This window comes from Condylura cristata, unplaced genomic scaffold (genome assembly GCF_000260355.1).
Source record: "Condylura cristata isolate star-nosed mole 26May11 unplaced genomic scaffold, ConCri1.0 scaffold00002, whole genome shotgun sequence".
Taxonomy (NCBI): domain Eukaryota; kingdom Metazoa; phylum Chordata; class Mammalia; order Eulipotyphla; family Talpidae; genus Condylura; species Condylura cristata.
Window position 1 is genome coordinate 46,086,358 of NW_004567103.1, and position 20,810 is coordinate 46,107,167.

Consider the following 20,810-nt stretch of genomic DNA (forward strand, 5'->3'; position numbering starts at 1 on the left):
AAAATAGAGAAGCCAATCCAATTACTTGGGGGAACACAGATGCTCAAAACAACTAAAACAATTCAATTCCTGGAAATGTATTAAGTTACCAATAATAAAATGTATAAACCAGCCTGTATTTTGCAGAGAGGTGGTGGGGAAGTGCCTGCTCTGTGATTTCTCATAAACATATAGATTCTCATCTGAATGGAATGCCTTAGGTGTGGTCCACCAAGAGAAAAAGAAGGAAAGAAAATAAAATTCACCTCTACGATTGTAGGATGACACAAATATTAATTGCAAAAAAAAAAAAAGCATTCTAAGTTCTATATAAAACTGGTTTGCAACATTTAAAAAAAAACCCTGATTACTAATTTTATACTTGTGGAATCTATAAAACCCAGAGCCAGTGTATGTCTTGAAAACAATGTAAACATCTAAAAGCTAACTGTGAAGATAATTGGAAATATTGACCTAGGTTTTAAAGATCTCAATATAATTATCTCTACATGGTTTTTCTGCTGATAATCCCCAAGGACAGCCATGGTTCTATAATTCTCTAACATCGATATCTGTCAAGAATAATTAAAAGTGATGATTTTTCTAATTACCAATTATAAATAACAAGAAGATGGTCAACTGACACACACAGCTAACTGTGGGCATCAGATATCCTAGCAGGTTAGCTTGACTTCTAGCAAGCTGATATGAAAATAACAAGTCATGCTCTTCTCAAAGCAATTCAAAACAGAGGCACAGTCTAGTGGACTAGTCATCGAAACAAGACCATGGTACTAGGCATAGGGCTTAAGAGAAACCAAAGATGGTCCATCCACAGAAAACCAAGCCAGAAAACAAAAAGGTATTTACTGACTCTGAAACTCCTTTTCTTTCTTCTTTTTGCTTGGTCTTCAAGCATTAGTCTGTGGGCTCAGCTCAGACCATGCTCACAAAAGAGAGAAGCCTAGATTGACTCATCAGAGTGATATAGGGAAACTTCATCATTGATTAGGTGTTTGGGATGAATGTCGATGCTGAAGACTAGTGGTAACTCTTGTAGGCTTAATGATTTAGAAAAGTTATTTGCAAGGATGAAATAATAATACATAAGACACAGGTGAAGTCACTATAACTTCCATCGTGAAGAAAAAAAGCAATCAAATTAATATGGTTGTAGAAGAGGACAAAAATATCCTGGAAGATCATCAGGACATATTTGTTAGTAGATGGATTTTGTTTCCAAAAAAGAATATGTCCTCTTTTTTTGGGAAGGACCCTTAAGATGTAGGAAGAAGACCCTTGGAAACCATGTATTCAGTTACCATCACCTCTGGAGGTCACAATCATGCTTTGGTTCTGCTCTGAGCCCCATCACCGAAGCAACCAACACTCCCTCATGTCTGATGGCCTGATAAAGGAAGAAGAAGAGAAGGGTTCCTGGTTTAGCCTGGGCTGCTGAGCGTACCAAGAGGCAAACTCATGATGTGCTTCTATCCGTTCTTCAACACTTGTGTTATATGACTTCGGGAGGACAAAATCTGAACATGTGTGCCAATGATTTTTGGAAACATTGGAATGGCAAAAATATTTGCATGGTGAAGAGACACTGGTAGCAGTTTTTGTGTTGGAATCTTATTACAGCAAATGAGAAGTCTCTGGGAGTAAAGCAAGGGACAAATGGAGTCATACACCATAAAGTGGGAACATTATCAAGGACTGGTTGATAGCTGAGTTGGAATTAAGTCAGTGTTAGATAACCAGGTAGGAACCACATGGGGGAAGGGGGGAAGGGTGGAAATGAAGGCCAGGGGAATGGTTCATTGCATGATTTTAATCAATGTAGGGCCTGGCTTTGTACGAATTAATCCTCCTACCAATGGACCAGAAACATAGCATGAATCGAAGGATTGGGGGAAGATTCTAGAGAGTTTGACCATCTGATCACAATAATTTCAAATTTCTCATCTGTGCCAGATATCTAATTCCTAAACCTTTCTTTTAGTTCCATTCAGTAAATATTGTTATCAAAGGACATTATCTGTCAGTTGCCTTCTTACATACTGAGGAGACAATGGTGTTATAAGGCATCCTTTCTAATTTTGGGGATGAAGCTTACTAGCCTGAATCTACTATTTGGTCCTTGGCCTTAGCTGCATCCTGTTTGACAGTCCCAGCCTAGATCTGAAGGACCACTCATCCTACAATGAACACTGCGTTTATCATGACAGGATCTTAGACCTAACATCTTTTCCTGGAAGCTATTGGATTGGTCAGGGCTGTTAATCATCAGCCAGGCTTGACAAGTGCACTAACATGGGATCTCTGACACCTCTTCTGATCCTTGACCATGTTTATAACTGGGAATTAGCCAGCACCCAGGACCTATCAAAGGCCTTGATTTCACCCTAGAGTGATGGTTTTTAACTTAATTGGGACTATAGACTCTTTTGGGAATCCTAGGAAGCTAGGTCATTCTCTCCAAGAGAAAAATGAAGACATGAACATCATTTTGTATATAACTACAGAAGGTTCACCTATTGCAATCAGGTTAGGTACACATTCCCCACATGACAGATGGAAGCTGATAAAACAGTCAAGAGATCAGAAGCCAAATATGGATTCAGTAGGATCTGGCTAGGTGCTAAAATTAGAAAGCAAGATTAAATTTCTGAATCAGAGAACAAAAAACTAAACCTGTATAAAACTCTGGACTGAAAAACAAGAGCAGAGATTACAAACATTAAAAGTAGGATGCAATGTTCATGGTGACACTAAAGAGGAAAACTGAGACTTTCTATATTCTGAGTAGAATATTGAGTCAGCTCTTTTCAGTGGTTCAATTCATCTTCTCAGTGGGATTTAGTCTGAACTAAGACAAATTGATAAGAAGCTGTAGTTCTCTTGTGACAGAGTCTCCTAGCTGCTAACCAATCACTTTTTCCCTTGTTTCATTCATTTTATTTGGAGTTGCAATTCACCCATACGAAAGACTACAGTTTCTAACTTCTCCAGGTGAGGCCAGGGACAAAGTTTGGCTATAGGGATGTTATGGAGAATGTCAGGTAAAGCTTCTGAGATTTCTTAGAAGGAAAGAAAGTATCCCCCTTTGCCCTTCCTCTGGTTCTTCATTCTTCCCTCCCTCCTGTCTTTCCTTTTTCTACCTTCCTTCCTCCCTCCCTCCCTCTCTCTTCCCTTTGCTTACTCCTTCCTGAGTTCTGGAATGCAGAAGTGTTGGCTGGAGCTCTAGTAGCCAGCCACTCCTGTGAGAGGACTTTGAGGATGAGAGCTGGGCACTGCAACAAGGATTGGAAAGGAGCAAGGAACCTGGATCTTGGGTGACTGACAAACTGGGGACTTCTTTAGTGAGAAAAATAATCGATGTTGACTCTCTTGACACTTAGGTTTCCTCTCCTTACAGACATGGCATGTGATACATCTTCACTTTAAAAGATAATGCACGTGAGGCCAGCTTAGTGAACCACTCTGGGGTCCAAAGATGATGAAAGACAGAAACAGAAGAGCCAGGAAGGTGGAGAGAGGGGCCCTGAATGGCACCCATGACCTGCATTTCCTGAGTGTGTGCACTGCACCTTGTATACAACAGGCACTTAAGACTAGTGTCTTTTTTTCAGTCCTCAGAATCACTCCCTAGGATGGGCATTACTATCCCCATTTTCTGAAGAAGAAACTGAGATTCAGAAAAATTTAGTTATTTTCCTGAAAAAGTTAGTGCAGTCAGTACAGAGTCAGATTCCAGTTTCTTCACATCACAGCTGCTTTTCTATGATGAACAAAATTGCTTCCTGCAGGCTCTTCTCTATCAACCTGCCGAATAGTATAAAGTGACCAATAACTCCCATAGAAAATTTCTCCTCTGTAATTTCTATGCAAATGAAGTGGTAGATATTTTAAATCATAGCCTCATAGCAAAGGGCTGTATGAGATCTTGCCATAAGAGCAATATTGTTATCAGGTGTGTGAGAATAGGCTCCCAATAGGCACTCCTTGACCTGCATAGCTGTGTTTAGTGAACCTGTTTTGGAAAAAGAATAGGTGCCACGGACAACTACACATTTATAAAATTTCTTTGGCTTATCTCTTGGTCCTTGCTTGGAAGAATAGATCACAAGGCTGCATGCCTAGGCAGGTATAAAAGTATGAACATAAGTGTTCTAGCACTCAGATACCTTACATTTTGCACTTCAATATTGGATAGTGTTTTTTATTTTTAAAAGACTTCTGAGGAATATAGTTAATATTCTTTATTACCAAATGCCTCTTAAATTCAAGAAAATAACAGCTTATCACTAAAGATATCCTACCCCACCAAAGAGATCATTTTCCCATTCTTTCCTAGACTTATTTTGAAAACAGCCCCAAGGAGGAGAAGGACTTCACAAGGGAGTAAATTTATGCATAAACTCCTGACTGTGCGGCCACATTTCATGATCTTCCAAGGGAACTGACTCAGGGAAATTTCTAGATAATACTTAATACTACTTCAGACAATGCCTCGTCTCTAGAACTGACAGGAACTATTTCACTATTTTAAATAACCTTCTCTATCGATCTGTTGGAATCAGATCATATTTTATAAATATCCACTGTTCAGCACAGCTGTAATTACTGTCTGCCATTTAGTTGGACTAGCCTTGACCTCAGACACTGGGATATATTTTAGTGCTTCATGGCTGAGCTGGGGTAAGGGAAGTAAGAGGGTTTGATTTTAAGAACATACACAAAAAAAGATGAATTTGTGAAAGCTGTCTGTTCAAGAAAAGCCTTTTAGGAGACTGTCTGATCATAAATGGTTCAAAGGGGTGAATTCCTTTTACTTATTCTGCAATTGGGTTATATATATTGGGAGATTAAAACTTTTGAAGTTTACACACTTAATGATCATAGGTGCCTATTATTAGGTGGGTATTTGGGTTTTAATGGATATGAGTCTTACATTGTTGTTCTTATTTATTTTCCAAAGTTTTTTTTTTAATTTACTTTGTAACTAAAATTACTCCTCAGTAGGAGAAATATTATTGTCTTTTTTCCAAGGTACAGTTAGTACATAATGCTGCCTATACTTGCTGATACATTTTTACCTTAGTAATCAGAATACAATAAAGATTGCAGTTGGGGGAGGGGATTTGTTTGAGGAGACCATATAAGCAACTGTATCTTTGACCCAAATTCTTCTAGGCTCCTTGCAGTCTCAGTTGGCCAGCATGGACACAGTGTGAAGTTAATAATGACTTGTAAGCAGGGAACATGTAAACCATTTTGCTTTCAATCAATTTAGTCTTCAGTGCCTTTTAGCATTAAATACTCTACTTGTCACGTTTGTGTTTTAGAATTTGTTGTTGTTGTTTTAAATTAGTAAACCAAACAAGAATCCTTAATTCATAGAAACTCCTCTGAATGCAGTTAAGGATTCTGAGTTCACAGCATTAAACAGTTTTGGAACATATACAAATCAATATATAATTTTAAAATGCCCATTCAGGTTCTGTGACTGGTAGCAGTTTAAGAAAAATAGAATGCCTTGAACTTTAATAACTTATATTCTATCTTCATGCCAAACAGAATTGCTTATTTTAAATCATACCACCCTTTCAGCTAAATTCGTTTTTCAAATCTACTTTGTTACCATGAACTTAAAAAGTAGATGACTACTTTAAGTATTTTCACAGTGAATAAAACTATGTAAGTCTTATGTAATTATTTTTAAATCACTGTAAGACTCTTGTTTAAATATTTCCACCTGGATACTTCAATGGACCGAGGGCCTATTGTCTGGGTATAAGGATAGTAGAAAAACATAGTGTTGATAGAAAAGAATTCTCAGCAGGCTGGATGACCCTTCTTCAACTTGTATCCTCTCCTTGTCTCCAAAGAAGGCACATATATGTAGAGGAACTCATGAGGTGATCACACAAAGACTGCCTAGGTAGCAAAAGCATCATCCCCAAAACCCAGGACCTTAAAGTCACTTTCATATTAATGTACAACTTAGAAACAAATAGGCTTTGCTTACTTAATCAAGTATGGAAAAAAAAAAGTCAAAATCAGAAAAAAACAATTAGTTCTTTTGATAGAAATAAATAACATTTGACTACTAGCTGAATTTTATTTTGAAACTTTTTGTTAAACAATAAATTGATTCAATTAGACTGTGGCTTTATGGCACCATTAATTATAAAGGAAAGTTGACCTAAATAATAAAGGATAATATGTGAATGGGAAAATGAACCAAGATTATAATCTAAAAATGACCTCTTTAGATACATTAAAGAAAGTCTGTTAAATAAAATTTCACATTACATTTTGAACGCTAGAATTATAATTTATCCTGATCATGCTCTTAGTAGTTGCATTATTCAGTTAAAATAAAGTTTATCATATCAAATATCTACAATTAAAGCAGAATTATGATAGAACCAAAATGATTTTAAGAGAAATGATGACCTGGCCAATTGTGATATGTTTATTACAAAACCAGTGGTATTGCACTTTTGAAGCAACAAACCATAACCACTTATCATGGTTGTTTGCATAATACATGAAAACAATCATGTGGGACTTACATGTTGGTATTGGCAGTTGATGTCAGCCATTCGCCAGCTAACCCAATGATATCTAGTCCCGTGGACAGTTGATTGAAAAATCGAGGATGACCTAGGGATATGAATAGCAGGCAAGCATCAAGGCAAATGCATATTTTAAAAGCTATCTTCAAACAAAATTTTGGCCACATTGAAGTTTCCTCTACCCCAGTGACCTCTTAACAATGCTGCCTGCATACATTAGAGAAAGAAAGACAGGCTAACCTGTCTTGATACCAACCTGTAGTGTTAATAATGCCCCCCAAACTGAGGTGTTTCTAAAACATGCATTTAAATAAATTTAAAAAAAATACAATGTCATACAAGTAACAATTTTTCCAGTACTTTACTTGCTGACTCCAGATGAACTCTTCTGTTATGTTTATTTTTAATTATAAATCTGGTTGTGGTGGTTCTGATTTTCTCCATAAATCTTGCAACTTGTTACATAATATCCCATGAACTTATTCCAAAATTAAGATTTACTGATGGAGGAAAGGCTACAGACTTTAAAGAGGGTTTGTCACTGTAGACTAAATCACGCTAGGGAAAGGGCCAGTTCTAAAGCTGAAAGTTTGCTATCTTTCTCTGGGTGACACCATCAAGCTGTGGTTGTAGTGAGGTGACTGCTAATCTAAACTTTCTGCTGATATAATGGGGCATCTCTTCTGTGACACAGGAAGACACAACCCCATTCACTCATCGAGTTGTTGGGTAAGTTATTATGTATAAACTGTATTATTATTATTATGTATAAATTGTATAACCATTTAAAATACAGAATATGTTTTAATAGGCTTTGTTCTCATCAGTTCAGGATAGTGTCAAGTTTTTGCCAAGCTGGTGTTCACAGTAAAATTCAACATCACATCAACGAGATTGGCTTGGCTGCAAAATGAAGCCAATGCAATAGGTTATCTGTGGATGTGTGACATAGAACTAGTGTCAGAAAGATATGCTGATTACTGATTCCAATAAAAATTGCCTTTGCCGGGCCCTCCCTGGTGGCACTGCATGTTCACCTGGCTCTCACCCTTACCTGTGCGGACCCCATACTTCAGGGTGTCTCTACAGTCAACCAGGATCTGCTCCAGAGACTCAGGGTGGTCAGAGAGCTCCAAGTTAAAGCCCTCCATGCCTTCCAGCAGCTGGTGTGGGTGATGGAAGTCCAGCACCTTAGTGGAGCGATCGAATGTCTTGCGGACATAGTTGAGGAGAATGTCCACGACTTCCAGTAAGAACTGTACAGTCTGCTCCTCCCCATTCTTAGCTGGAAGCAGATCTGAGAGGGGACAGCCAACAAGCAGTTATCACCTTACTCATGTCTGAACTTCCTTAGTCCAGGAAATGCCTACTATCAGCCATGATATCTATAAAAGGCCTAATTTCACTCCAGGGTATACACATGCATCAGGAATCTGATCAATGAACTGCATAGGAAGTTGCACGTGTGCATATACACAGAGGTTTTCTCACATTCTGGGACTTGACAGATTTTCTGATAATTTGATCACTTGTGAATGGAGTGAGTGCCTTGAGAAGCTATGACTAGAAACTATATTGATGCCACCACCATTGTCTATTTGCAAACTGACTGGGCACTCTGGTACCAAGACTCTGTTCACAGGCTTGGCTTGGTACCATGATGTATCTGATCTGTCAAGGCAAAAGGAAAGGCCTCTCTGGGTAGAAGCTGGGGTTCACCCTGAAGAAGCTGGAAGATAGGGCTTTCTCTGATTCTTTTGGCTTGGACTTTGTGATGTCTGGCAGAGACTGTGGGTCTCAGCCTCTGTCAGGCAGTCAGGCTAGGGGGTTAACCAGGAAGGTGAGCTGTATGGGGCTCCAACTGGAGCTATCACCCAGAACTCCAGAGAGTTGACTGGCCAGACATGATGCTCTTGTCTATGTCCTGGATGATTTCTGAGGTTTAGTGAAGTCTTGTTTACTGTTTTGGCCTGACCTCATGGCCTACAGGGAGTCACGAACATGGGTGGTAGTTGGTTTACCTTTAAACTACTTGGCAGAGACTTATAAAGAGCCAGTGTTTTACCATTGTTTTTCTTTTTAGAGGAAAAAAAAAGTGTTTCGAGACAGCATTTAGGTAGGAGGATCAGGGGGTGTCTGTTACTGTCAACAGTATCAAGGATAAATGGTATGGAGGGGACTCACTGAATTTCCTATATATATAAGATTCTTTCAGCTTCTGAGATTCTCTGAATCTATATTGTCCTTGCAAGTGTCTTTAAAGTTACTGACTGCCCTCATTCAGTTTCCAAAATGGTAGCAGGGAAGGAGGAAGTATATTATATTCAGGTGTTGGAAAAAACATTTTCATGTGGCTCAGAGGGGGTAAAGACATTTTTGGTAAAAGAAGTAAACGTTTAGTAATAACTCAAGAAACTCAAATAAGAGCTGCTGGATAACATGAGACCTGGGGTGGGGTGGGACATATACCTCGAGCAAAAAGATTGGAGAAGTCTGTCTCTGTTCTCCGGAAGCGGCCATCCCTGTCACTGTTTTCACAGGAAAGCAGGTTCTTGGAAGACTGCCTCTCCTTGAAAGCACTCACAAGCCGGCTCTTCTCTTCCAGGCTATTAGTCCTTTGCAAGAAGCCTGTAGCACAAGAAGCAGGTTCAGAGGTAGTGCACTGAACTGTCCAGCCCCAGAGGCCAGCAGCTGGGCCAAGTCACTCTCCAAGCAGTGTGCTTGTTTCTCCTGAAAAGAAGCCTAGTGTCTGCCTCTTATAAGGGTGCTGGCACTGTTGCCTTCAGGCAGGAGGGGGCACTGCCAAGTGTCATCAGTGACACAGACCCAGTCATGCAAGAGAGAAAAACTGTAAGTGACACCCATTCTCCCCTTGGAACATTATAGTGAACTCAGAATTAAGTCAATTGGACAGTTTCCACTCCAGTGACCAGCCCCAGGATGGGGTTTTGAGGGAAGACACACAATCAGAGAGGATGCTGCCAGCATTGGCTTTATGGATTGTGCAGCCAGAGAAAGGAGGGAGCAAGCACCACCAGAGGGAGGAAGAGTGAGGGCCACAATGGGGACTAGGGAAGATGCTTTCATAGGGCACCAAGTAATGTTCACAGCGTTGAATGTGTGTGGCTTTTCTGATCCAAACCTGAAATGCAACTTTGGGGATAGAGACGAGAAAGCTTAAAATCTTATGTGTGGTGACCTGTGATTTTATAAGTTCTTATTGAACGTCTATTGTGGACAAGCACTTTGCCAAACAGTTAGGACAGGGGACAAATAACTAAAACTGATCTCTTCCCTTCCAGGAGCTTATAGGTAGTAACTGATGTAGTAACAGTAGACCACCATTCATGAACTTCACAGATATGAACCCTGAGCCCTTGAGGGCTCCAAAGAGCCTCACCTCTGCCCCTATGAAGGAGTGGACTTCTCAATGCCTGAGGTGAGCAGTGCAAACAGCAGCAGCAACAGATGGAAGCAGCCTGAGCCAAAAGTGCTGAAGCACTTGGATCACCTGGGGCTCCCACTCTGCAGACCTGTTCCCTCCTTCAGCAGCCCCCAGTTTGGCCTATTTTAACCTGAAAGGCAACACTGAAAGAGAATCCTAAGTTTCTTGGCTATCCCAAAACTGTTTCTGTAGATACAAAATTCCTTGGGGATTTACTACTCACGAGGCAGGCTTGGAAGGAAGTCCCAGGAGTTTCAAGAAAAGACAAGTGAATCGGGAATTCAGCTTTCCTTCCCCAGGCCTGCAATCCAATGGAGAGGGGTGGGGGAAAGAGGGAAGCAGAGGGAAGGCTGCAGTGATTAGAATCCTCCCACACACAGGAGGAAGGTCTATTTTTGGAGGGAAGAATAGGAAGGCAGAGGCTCCAGGCCCTTCATTATTCCCAGGACCTTTGAAACTCTACGGTCCTGAAGGACATCAGAAGTGGGAGGGGGAAATATCCTCTAATAGAGCTCCCCAGTTAGGCAGGAAGAGGGGGGGTGTTGTCTCCCTCAGCTCTTCTACTTTCTGGTCTCCTCTTTCACATTCCCAGATTTCAAAGGTAGGAGTCAGAGGGGTGCAGATCATCTGGTTCCTGCATTGTGACTTCTCCCTTGCTCCCTGAACAGAGAGCTATAGAACTGGCCAGCTTGAGAAGACCAAACTCCTGTGGCATAATGGAGGTTGAGGGACTGCCCCATGAACTCTTACTCTTTGAGTCTCTGATCTCCTGTTGGTGATGACTCACTTCCCAGGAAAACCTAATCTCTCTACTTTGAGACCCCTTAGAACACATTATGAACAACGCATTTACATTTTGTTATTTGTGTTAAAGTCATTAATTTGCTAATATAAACATCTAATGCATGTAATATAACATCTAGTTACTGGAATCACAATTTTTTGGAAGATATTTGCTTCCTAAAGTCAAATTGGGAGACTCAAAAATAGGGAAATGACCTATTGTAATAGGGTGGTCCCTAGGAAAAGGGGAAGTTCCAGGTTCTCTGCCCCACCCAGAAGGAGGGTGGAGCTGAGCAGAGAAAAAGGAGAGAAGACAAGAATGAAGCTGGATGGAGAACAAGGAGGAGACCTAAGGACGCCACATGGAACAGCAAGCATGTGATGAAGAAACCGGGCTTGTTTCCTGACCCTGGACTGGCTAAGGCAGATGTGGGTGAGATACCTGTAGGGAGGTGACTATGGCAGTGTTTATATTGATTTTGATTTTGCTCTTTTGCTCCCAGATTTGTCTGGCCATTTCTGACCCTTTTCCATGGATCCCTGCCAGAAGCTGCTTTAGTCTAGTGGCAGGCTTTCAGGCTTTGCTTTGGGCCAATCCCTTTTGGGTTGACTTTTGCCCACGAGGGGGGTGTTTGATTTAGAAGTTCTATTCTTTGTGTTCCGTATTGTATATTTACTGTATTAAAGTCCCTTTTCATTAAAGTTTTATATGTTTTGTCTTTTTGCGGAGGATGACAGAACCCACTTAGCACAGGCAGGTTTTGGGGCTTTCAGGGGTGTCCCTCTCCTCCTGTCCGCTAACAGATTTGGGGTATCCTATAACAGATTCTGTCCTCTAGCAGATTTGGGGTGTCCTATAACACTATGACTCAAGGTCTCTGGGTTCTCAGATGCTCTGAAGGAACTGTGTACTTCTGCAAGGATGTCTTCTCAAGCTGGCTGTCTGTTCAGGGAGCAGGGGAGAAGTCACAATGCAGCAACTAGATGATCTGCACCCCTCTGACTCCTAGCTTTGAACTCTGGGAATGTGAAAGAGGAGACCAGAAAGTAGAAGAGCTGAGGGAAACAATACACCCCCAGTTTCCTGTCCATCTGTGGGTAAAGGACACTGAGGCCAGTGCTTTGACAACTTCCCAGGTGAGCAAGGGGTCCTGGGAGAGGGGTCCTTGAGGCTGAAGCAGACTGTACTCCCTCTTACTCTATACCCACTGTGACTACTTAGCTTAAACATGTGATCAGCTGATAAGCTCAACACCTTAAAACACTTTGGGGAGAAAAGAGGAGAATTGAAGCCACAGCTGGCTTTGGTCTGGCTGTGGCACTCTGGCAAGATAGGTGACAGGAGTCAAGGGGGATAATAAAGGCCAGCCTTGTCTTGATTATTCCTCTGCACAAAGGAGAGATCCTACTACTGGCTCCTCACCACCACCCCCAAACTCAAAGACCTAGGGTGCCCAGTAAGAGTGGGAGGTGAGTGGGAAACCAGAGCACACCCAGCCTGAGCCAATTATTTCCAAGTGGGGCTGCAAACTGCCCATGGCCAACAGGCACATGGCTAAGACGCAAGTGGAGCTCAAGCCCAAATCTCTGCTCGTGCACACCAAGATGTGCCTAGAATTGCAGCTACTTACAGAAAGGTGCTTTTTAAGAAAGTTTTATAAGTGAATAGTACCCTTCCAGATCTGTACCTCCACCCCTTTTAAGCCAGATATAGAATATTTGAAGTTTTTCTATTTTTACAAGTTAGCAATGGACACAATACTAAACATACACAATAAAGCACATATACTGTGTGAGCTAAGTAAAACAACTCAGGGGCTGTAACTGGCAACCAGTTTGGGATTTTTGCATAGATAAGTGATGGAGGTCCAAGGACACACTGGGAAGTTAGCAGAGTCCAGATCTGAACTTAGGGCTTCTCCAGCACTTTCTCTATTTGGGTAATGCCACAGTTCCTGCAGCAAGAGGCTGGCTACCTCTTGGCTAGGTTTCTTCTGATTCTGCTCACAGGTGACTCTGCCTCCAGGGCTAAGGGTACCACTGATAAGACCCAAGACCTTCTTTGTGGCTTCATTCCCAGGCTTACCTAGTAGGAGGTAAGAATGTGGAGGGGGTGGTTTAACCTTGGCCTGGCAGTAAAGGTGCTTAAGGGAAGTCTCCCAGGACAATGATTTTGGACATTGGAAGATGATCATTAGTCTCTCTGCTGCCTTAAGGTGAAAGGTCAGACAACCTGTATACTGACAGGTCAAGATGGCAAGAATCCAGGCCCATGAAGGTCTGGGGTGAAGGGAGTGGGGGTGCGTGTATATATGCCCGAAGAACTGTGGATCCAGGGTCAAAACTCAACATTGCACTCTGTATACTGGATTTAAATGGAAAGCCAGAATGGTCCAAAGCATGGAAATAAATCCTCCAGTTTTTTTGTTCATTTTCAGAATCAAACCAGATATAGCCTCCTAACTGTGCCCCCCAAGGTAGTGCATTTTAGTGTAAGGTAATTTCCCCTCAACAGACTACCAGTCCTTTCCTATCATAAAGGTTGCAGCTGACCCAAAATTAGTGTGGGGGTGGGGCAGGGGAATACAAACGGAAACGAAATTCTGCAAGGAAGGAATCCCCCAAATGCTCAAGATTGGTTCTTCACTGCTTTGGCTGGCAGTGGAGGATGGGTGGACGATAACCCCGGGAGCCTTAAACTCAACCCCTTCCTGCCCTTTAACCAGTTGGGAACATTTCCGTGTGTACCCTGAAGGGGCACTTTTGATGTTTTTCTTCCCGAGGACTCGAACAGCCAGCAGTCGGGCAGCAGGGGACACAGCCCGGGGAATGAGGTTGGGACGCTGGAATGGGGTGGATGAAGGGTGCCCCCCTTCGACCCCTAAACTAGAGGTCTAGGATGGCTGCTCTCACCCAAGCCTCACCTCCACGCCCACCGTGGGCGCCAAGCTCTCACGGTTCCGCTAGGCGGGTTGCATGACAATGACGGCTACAGCAGCCGAGCGCCGCGCGCCGCGCGCCGCGGCCGCCGAAGGGACCCGGCGCGAAACGGGCCATTAAGTCGAGAATGGCGGCGCAGGGCGGGGGCTATTTATAGAACAAAGCTCGGCTGCTGCCGGCTGCCCGGCTCGGGCACGCGCTCCGGTGTTGCTCCGCGGGCCTCGCGTGCCGGGGAGAGGGCCAAAGCCCCGGCCGCCCGCCACAGGGCTGGGCTTTCCCAGGTCTAGCTGTTGAGAAACGCGTCCTCACCGTAGTAAGTGATGCTTCCCGGATCGAGGAGACAGAGCCCCCAGAAAAGCTTGGGAGGGCCCCGCGTGTCAAAGAAGGGAAGAGAGCCAGAAGCTACTAAATATCCCCTCTGCTTTGGCCCCAAACTGCCGCCGACTTTGAGTCCGAGCTGCAAGTTCAGGCCGACCGGTCTGGCCCGCACGGCCTCCGCTGCTATCTCCCGAGCTCAGCAGCTGACCCGCCGCTTGTCAATAAGCTCCTCGTTAATCTTCCCCGCCTCTCCACTCGCAGCCCTCGACGCCGGCAAACTGCTAAACCCGATAAAGCTGGAGATTTTAGACGTGAAACGTGGCAAGGAAAACACGTCCTTATTGTTCAGCCGGAGCCACTCAGCTGTGTGCCCCAACAAATTTTTTTTTACCCCCATAAAAAAACAATCACATCTCTCAGGATTTTTCATTTCAGACTCTCACATCCTGGGAGAGCAGTTCTCTTCAGCTCCCAGATCTATTTCCCTTCCTTTATGGTAAATCATGCCTGGCACCCCATTCCCAGGACTTCAGGACCCCGCTTGCCGGGTTTCACTTCGCTCTCCTTCAAGGGCAAGCTAGCGGGCCAGAGGCTCTCGCTTGTCTCCCTGGGAGGCAATGAGAGCCACAGGCAACCCTTTCTAAATCTGAACCCATTATGCTATCTCTGAGCAAAAAAGCCACTTTAAACGTACTGAGGACAGGGCGCCAAGGTGTCAGCCCTCGCCACAGGTAGAAGATTCAGTGTTTTAGGCCTGCTCTCCAGGAAGTCACAACAGTTTACCTTTTCTACTCTGTGTTGGCACCCTTAGGCAAAGTGGGTCCCAGTAAAAGAAGAGCGTTGCCGTCTAGGTCAGAGAAAGGGGGTGCACTATCTTCTGAATATCCAAGGTTTTAGACAGTGTGGTGAAGGGTTCAGTAGTAAAGGGCTCTGGGGAGGGGAGGGCCGAGGACCTCAAAGGCTGTAGAAGAGTGTCTCCGCCTGGCGTCGAGCTGTAGGTTTGTTAGAAAACCAAACCCAAGAGCCAGGTCTTCCAAGAGTAACCAATTTTCCGAACCCCCGCATAACCCACCCGCATGCCACACTGTGCTGCAGGGCTGTAGTGGTTTCACTTACCGCAAATCTTGAGCCCCAGTTTTCTGGTGCATCCATGAGCCACGCCGCACCAGGTGTCATAAGCTGGAAAGCAAGAGGAGGGCAATCAGTGAGTTTCCGACTGTGGGGGATTCAGTTGAGGGCAATGATTCCTTGTTGGAAGGGGAGGTCTCCTCCAATGCTCCTTCTTCAAAGCTCTTTCCTGAAAGGCGCAAGGAACCAGAACTGTGGTCCAACGGGCAGATTTCTGCCCATGAAACATGCAACACATCCCCTTCCTGTTCCCACCTTCAGGTACAGAGTGATGTCTTTGAGACAGTAAGTCCTTTGTGAGACTCCCAAGAGACCCCCACTCCACCCAAGAAATGAGACAGAGCTGACCCCCAGTACAAAGAACCAGGTGCCCCCCCCCAGTTCCTTGCCTGGCGCTGTCCCTTGGTCTCCTCCCCCCAAGACTGGAAGGGCGACCACAACAGCCCTGAAAGAGAACACAGAGCCATCTGGGACCAAAACGTCTCATAATTTCTTGGCGGGTCTCCAGTCAAATGGCAGCTTAAAATAAACTGGCATGAAATGGGGTCGCGGAAGAGTTCAGGAATTAATTGGGTGAAAAATAGTATTTAACTGGATGATCTGGCTCGCATGGCTGCGCTTCAGTCGGACCAGAGTCGGAAGACAATAGTGTCCTCCCACTCCAGATTCTCAGCCCCTTCTTCCCAACCTGCCCCTAATTAACCCTTCTTCTCGGACGTTCTGGTTCTAGAAAGAAGATGGGGAGTGCCAAGCACCTTCAATCTGGGTCTGATCCATGAACCCCAGGTGCTGCCGTATTTCCTTCTTTACCAGGGTGTTCTTAAACTATTCCTTTAGGGTTCTGTTTCCTCCACAGAGCACAAAAACTGCCTCAGGAACCATGGAGCTGGTTTGGTGGACCCAGTATGGAATTCCTTTGGAATCCCTCAAAGCAAGATGCCACCAATCACTCCCTTACCCTCCATCCCCCCATCACCCGGGCCACTGTGCCATTATTCCCTCACGAGTGTACGAGTGTTGACTGCGATAAGGAGAGTGACATCCATTAAACCTCAGGCACAACAGAAGCCACAGCGGGGAGAAGAAATAGCCCGACGTCAGTGACACAGCCTGTCACAGATGCAGTTCCTGTGACAGACAGGAAATTCGTGTTAAAGCAAAACCCTAATAATACTTGGTGGGTACAGAGCTATTTCTTCCAATTAAGTGCTTGCACTTAAAATATCATTTCAGCTAATCTTCACAAAGATCCTATGAAACAAGAGTAGTAGTAAAGACTCAATTTTACAAATTAAAATATTGAGGCTCAGAAAGATTAAGCAAGTTTTCCAGGGTCACTCAGCGGGGGCCTTTGAGTTCAGACTCATTTCACTCCTCTGAAAGTTGGGGTTACAGTGAAAACAAGGGACAGAGGGGATGCAGTGGCCAAGGGCAAGGAGAAGGGGTCGCTGGAGCATGAATCCTAGTATTGTTCTGTGGTTTGAGCAAGGCTGCCTCCTCTCTAAGACCTTGGAAGGACAGAGAAGCAGAGCCAAGTGGGCAGGCGAGGACGGAGGGTGTGTCTGTAAGATGGGTGAGAGCTGGTAGACAGTCCGAAGGTCCCTAGCAGCCAGGGTTGCAGACAGAGCAGCAGGGCTATTGGGGGCAGGCGTCAGTGTTCTTGGGACTGGTGCACGTTCTTCCAGGCCGTGTACTCCCAGTGTGCCAGGTTGTGTGAGAACTGTGGCCAGCGGGGCTACAGGATCTCCACACCGCACTTGCGCTCCACCGCCGGCTGCAGCCGCGAAGTACAAAAACCGCTGTTCAGCGGTGGGGGGAGTAGGAGAGACCAGGACGAAAGGATGGGTGAACAAACAGCTGCCCACCCATCGAACAGCAAAAAAGGGGCGGGAAATGTAGAGAGGACTGAAAAAGAAATCCATCACGGCCAGAGTGTCAGACAAAGGGCCGCAGCCCTCCATTCCTCCCGGCCTGTTGAGGCCAGCTTGGCTGCCAGGGCCGCTCACATGCCACCAAGGCTGGCGGCTTTCCCTAGCCCCTCTTTGTTATGCGGGTAACAGTAGCTTGCCTAGGGAAAAGGGGGAGGGAACTGCAAAGGGAATGGAACAGTAGCTTAAGGACTGAAGACAAGGACTCAGGCTAGGGAGTCAGTGGCTGGCCCAGGGTTGGAGAGAAGGCTCCCCACCTTTGTTGTTGGGAACAACTGCCCTGTGTGCAAGCTTATAGAAAAGTGACATGAAAATGCAGCAATTAACCCTCCTCCTAACCATACTGCTACCCCTAAGCTTAGAAATCTTGGGGCCATCCATTGGGAGCTGAAAGATTTTGGGGGAGTAGGGGCAGGGGGCGGTGGTGGTGGCAAGGAGATATTTCAATTCAAATTAGAAAAAGAAAAAAAAGAAAGAAAAACACCAACAACACCCAGGCTTCGACTGTAGAAAGATTAAAAATTGGCCTGAATTAAAAATGTTCTAGAAATGGGTTAAGCTAATGGCAGGGGAAGTATAATAAATGTATGGCAGGGAAGTATAAATGTCCCCCTCTTTTATCTGGTACCCCTTTCTTCCAGACATGTAAATTGCTCACAGGTCACCTGCCAGGGAGAAAGGAAAGGGATGCTTTTTCCTCTGCCCTCCCAAATCTCCTGCTCCTTTCTGATTGTCCATCTCTCACCACCACTCAGAATGCTGCCCGCTCTCCCTTTTTTTTTTTGGGAGGGTGGGGGTGGTCCTGACATGTAATTAATTGTCTGAAATGTCGAGAATCAGTCTCATACCGTTTCAGGCACCTTTCCTCGCCCTTGACTTCTAAATAACTGGACGCAAATTTGGAGCAATTAGGGACCCCGAGTTTTCTAAAAGCTGCAATTAACGTTGAAATTTCCGCTGATTACAGACTTCAAGCAAAGCACAGGGGTGGGGGGGCGGGGGGAGGGGGTGGAGAGGAGGGGAGTCAAATCTCGGCTTAACGAAAGCGGGAGACAGAAAACTCTATATTTTTGTTCGCTGTGCAGGCCCTCCGGGCCCTTCACATCGCTAGTAACCCTGACCGCCGTTGTCCCACCTAGCAAAGAAACCACACACAACAAAACAACACTCTAGACGCCCGTACCTCCCGCCCTGCAGCAGCCCGTAAAAATGACTGCTGCCCTGATTGCATGGTTCCCACTCTTTCTGTGCGCTCCAGAATCGCTTAGCATCTCTGGAATCCAACGACCTCTGGCCCAGGCCCGGGTCAGAACCCCATTTCTTTCTAACCCCATCATCTCCTAGCTCCCTCTCCCCAGCAAAGCCTTTCCACATCCCAGCACAGTCCCTCCCCCCCCCCAGTCCTTTTCATGAAATCCTCCCGCAGTCCATTTCATAGGAAATTGGGGCAAGACCTACTTGTGGGGCGCAGGTTACTGGTATTGGGGTCTGCTCCCGCATTCGAGGAGGTTGCTGAAGAAGAAGGGGTCGAAGACGCCATCAGCTCGATGGTCCCGGGGCCGTTAGTGTTAGGGGTCTTCCTTCGGTTATGTGCAGAAACAGGCTGCAAAGAGATGCGAGAGCTGTTGCCGGGAGGGCGTCTGGGTCCTTCGCGCCAAAGGTGGAGGAGCGGCCTTGGGCACGGACTCTCTCCTGAAGTCCCAACTAGGGAGAGAAAGACAGGAGCAAGGGCAGCTAGCGGGCTGAATCAGGGTGCGCCAAGGGAGAGGCAGACGTGCGCAAGAGCTGGGGGACTCGAGCGCAGTTAACGTAGCCCGCTCGACTCTTCAGTCTGACAACGCAGCTGGCAGACCTGGAGCGTAGCACTGAGACTAGGGGGGCTAAGGCTGTTGCAGAAAACGCCGGTGCTGGGGGTCTGGGCTAGAGGGGTAAGGGAGTCTCAGTGTGAGATTTTCCAGTCGAGCCACGACAAGCCCCATTGGGTTCTCGGCAGCCGGCGGGCAGGCTGGGGGCGGGGAGGAAGGGAGGGTGCACCAGGCGGCACGTCTGGTTCGGTGTCTGGTTTCTGTTGTTGTGTCTAGCCAATTCCCTGGAAAGAAGGCTAACTACCCCGGGACCTGGGACTTTGGTGAGACGAGGTGAGCCGGCGGGCGGGGTTGGGACAGAGGGACCGTAAGGGTCTAAGTCTTCAGACTTGGCACGGGAAGAACTACAGTCACCTTGTGCTCCAGACAGCCAGAGAACAGTGGGTCAGAACCTCGCTTGTTTTACCCCATCCCGCTTAACAGGAGTCTATGTCCCTATTTCTGTGTTTCTCCTCCACTCAATTTCCAAAGACCTCGGATTCCTAGCCGTGAAGACCTAGAGAGGGTGAGGGAGGCAAGAGGAATGTCACCGCGGAAATGGATTTGCGCCCAGCGCTGGAAAGCAAGTGAGCAAGGGGTGCGCAGCACCCCTGCTCGTGCTTGACGTTGTGCAGTAGCGCCCAAAGCCCCCCGGGATAGATAAAAGCAAATCTGGATATATCTAAGAACAGCGCCCTAAGTCACCTGCCTCGATCACCCCCCAAGAGCCCACAGCCAGAGCGCACAGCCACGCAGGCAGCGGGTACACCGCAGCTTCCGGGGAAGTAACAGGTTACTGCTCCGAGTTGCGCCTTTGGCTGCTGCTGCCCATCAGCTCTTTGGTAAGACTGGCTCTCACAGCTGGAAAACATAGGGAAAACCGGTTTAACTCACTTTAGCTAGCCTTAGCCGTTGTGCATCCCTAGTCGTGAATCTCGCTGGTGGGGATAGGATAAGTGCTAAGGCAGACGCCTCTAAGCAGCGCACCAACAGAGAACTAGAACTGAAGCGGGTGGAGACGCACAGTGCTCGAAGGGTGGAGAGCGAGTGCCGGGAGGGTTGGCAGAGAAGCCGGTGTGAAAAGGACCCAGCTGAACCGCAGAGTCTGAGCACTGGATGTCCAGGCGGTCTTGCGTTTACCCACCTCGGCTCCGCAACAGTAAATCCAGCGCGCCAGCTGCTCTTCTGTGCAGCGACCAGCGATCTGATCGGCTCGGCAGTCCCCTCCACAGGCGATGTCTTTTCGGGCGTCACCTCCAGCTGCTGCACGGTCCAGCGTCCTGCACGGCGAGCGCCAGAAGGAGAAGAGAGCGATCAGGAGAGGCTGCCGCTCAGCTTGGGGGGGGGGGAGGAGAAAAAGGGGGAGGCGGGGACCTGCTCCGTGGGGGAATCACGAGGCCTAAGCTCGCGGGGGCAGTTGTCAGCAGAGCTGCCGGGCTCCCTTGCAGGTGCCCGAATGCCTCTGGAGCTTTATAGGGCGATTATAAATCCAGATCACGGTTTTGTGCCTGGGGGGGGGGGAGCCCTATGAGTAATTCAGAATGTACTCAACATGCTCTATTTTATTTTTTATATATTTTTTTGCCGCTGGTAAAACGAGGGTAGAGATTCCTAAGAAGAATTCTGCTTAGCCGAGCGCTTCTTCCTCCTGTTCCCCATCCCTCCTCCTCCCACATCTTTAGGAAGACTAGAGCGGTGGCTTAGCCTCAATTTCTTTCCCCTCAGTTACACCAGATACTCGACCTTCCTTTAGTGAAAGTGTGCTCTGGGTCGTGTCTTCAAAGGCTCTACTGAGTCAGGATTGTTGCAAAAGCAAAAGGAGACAGATATGAGGGAGGAACTCTAAGACCCTGAAGGAATC

General features: G+C 46.0%; 1 protein-coding gene across 1 annotated transcript in view; it reads right to left on the reverse strand.

Moving 5' to 3' along the window:
* The window catches only part of GAD1 (glutamate decarboxylase 1 (brain, 67kDa)), a 33,307-nt gene extending 14,535 nt beyond the window's left edge, over positions 1-18,772 (reverse strand). The window contains exons 1-6 of the mRNA XM_004674864.2: positions 18,564-18,772; positions 15,166-15,228; positions 9,033-9,191; positions 7,618-7,860; positions 6,561-6,651; positions 2,674-2,690 (exon numbers count right to left, since the gene is read on the reverse strand). Coding sequence (XP_004674921.1) covers positions 2,674-2,690; positions 6,561-6,651; positions 7,618-7,860; positions 9,033-9,191; positions 15,166-15,228; positions 18,564-18,645 — 655 coding nt within the window. The 5' untranslated portion in view covers positions 18,646-18,772. The remainder of the gene's footprint in view (positions 1-2,673; positions 2,691-6,560; positions 6,652-7,617; positions 7,861-9,032; positions 9,192-15,165; positions 15,229-18,563) is intronic.
* Positions 18,773-20,810: the final 2,038 nt, after the last annotated feature.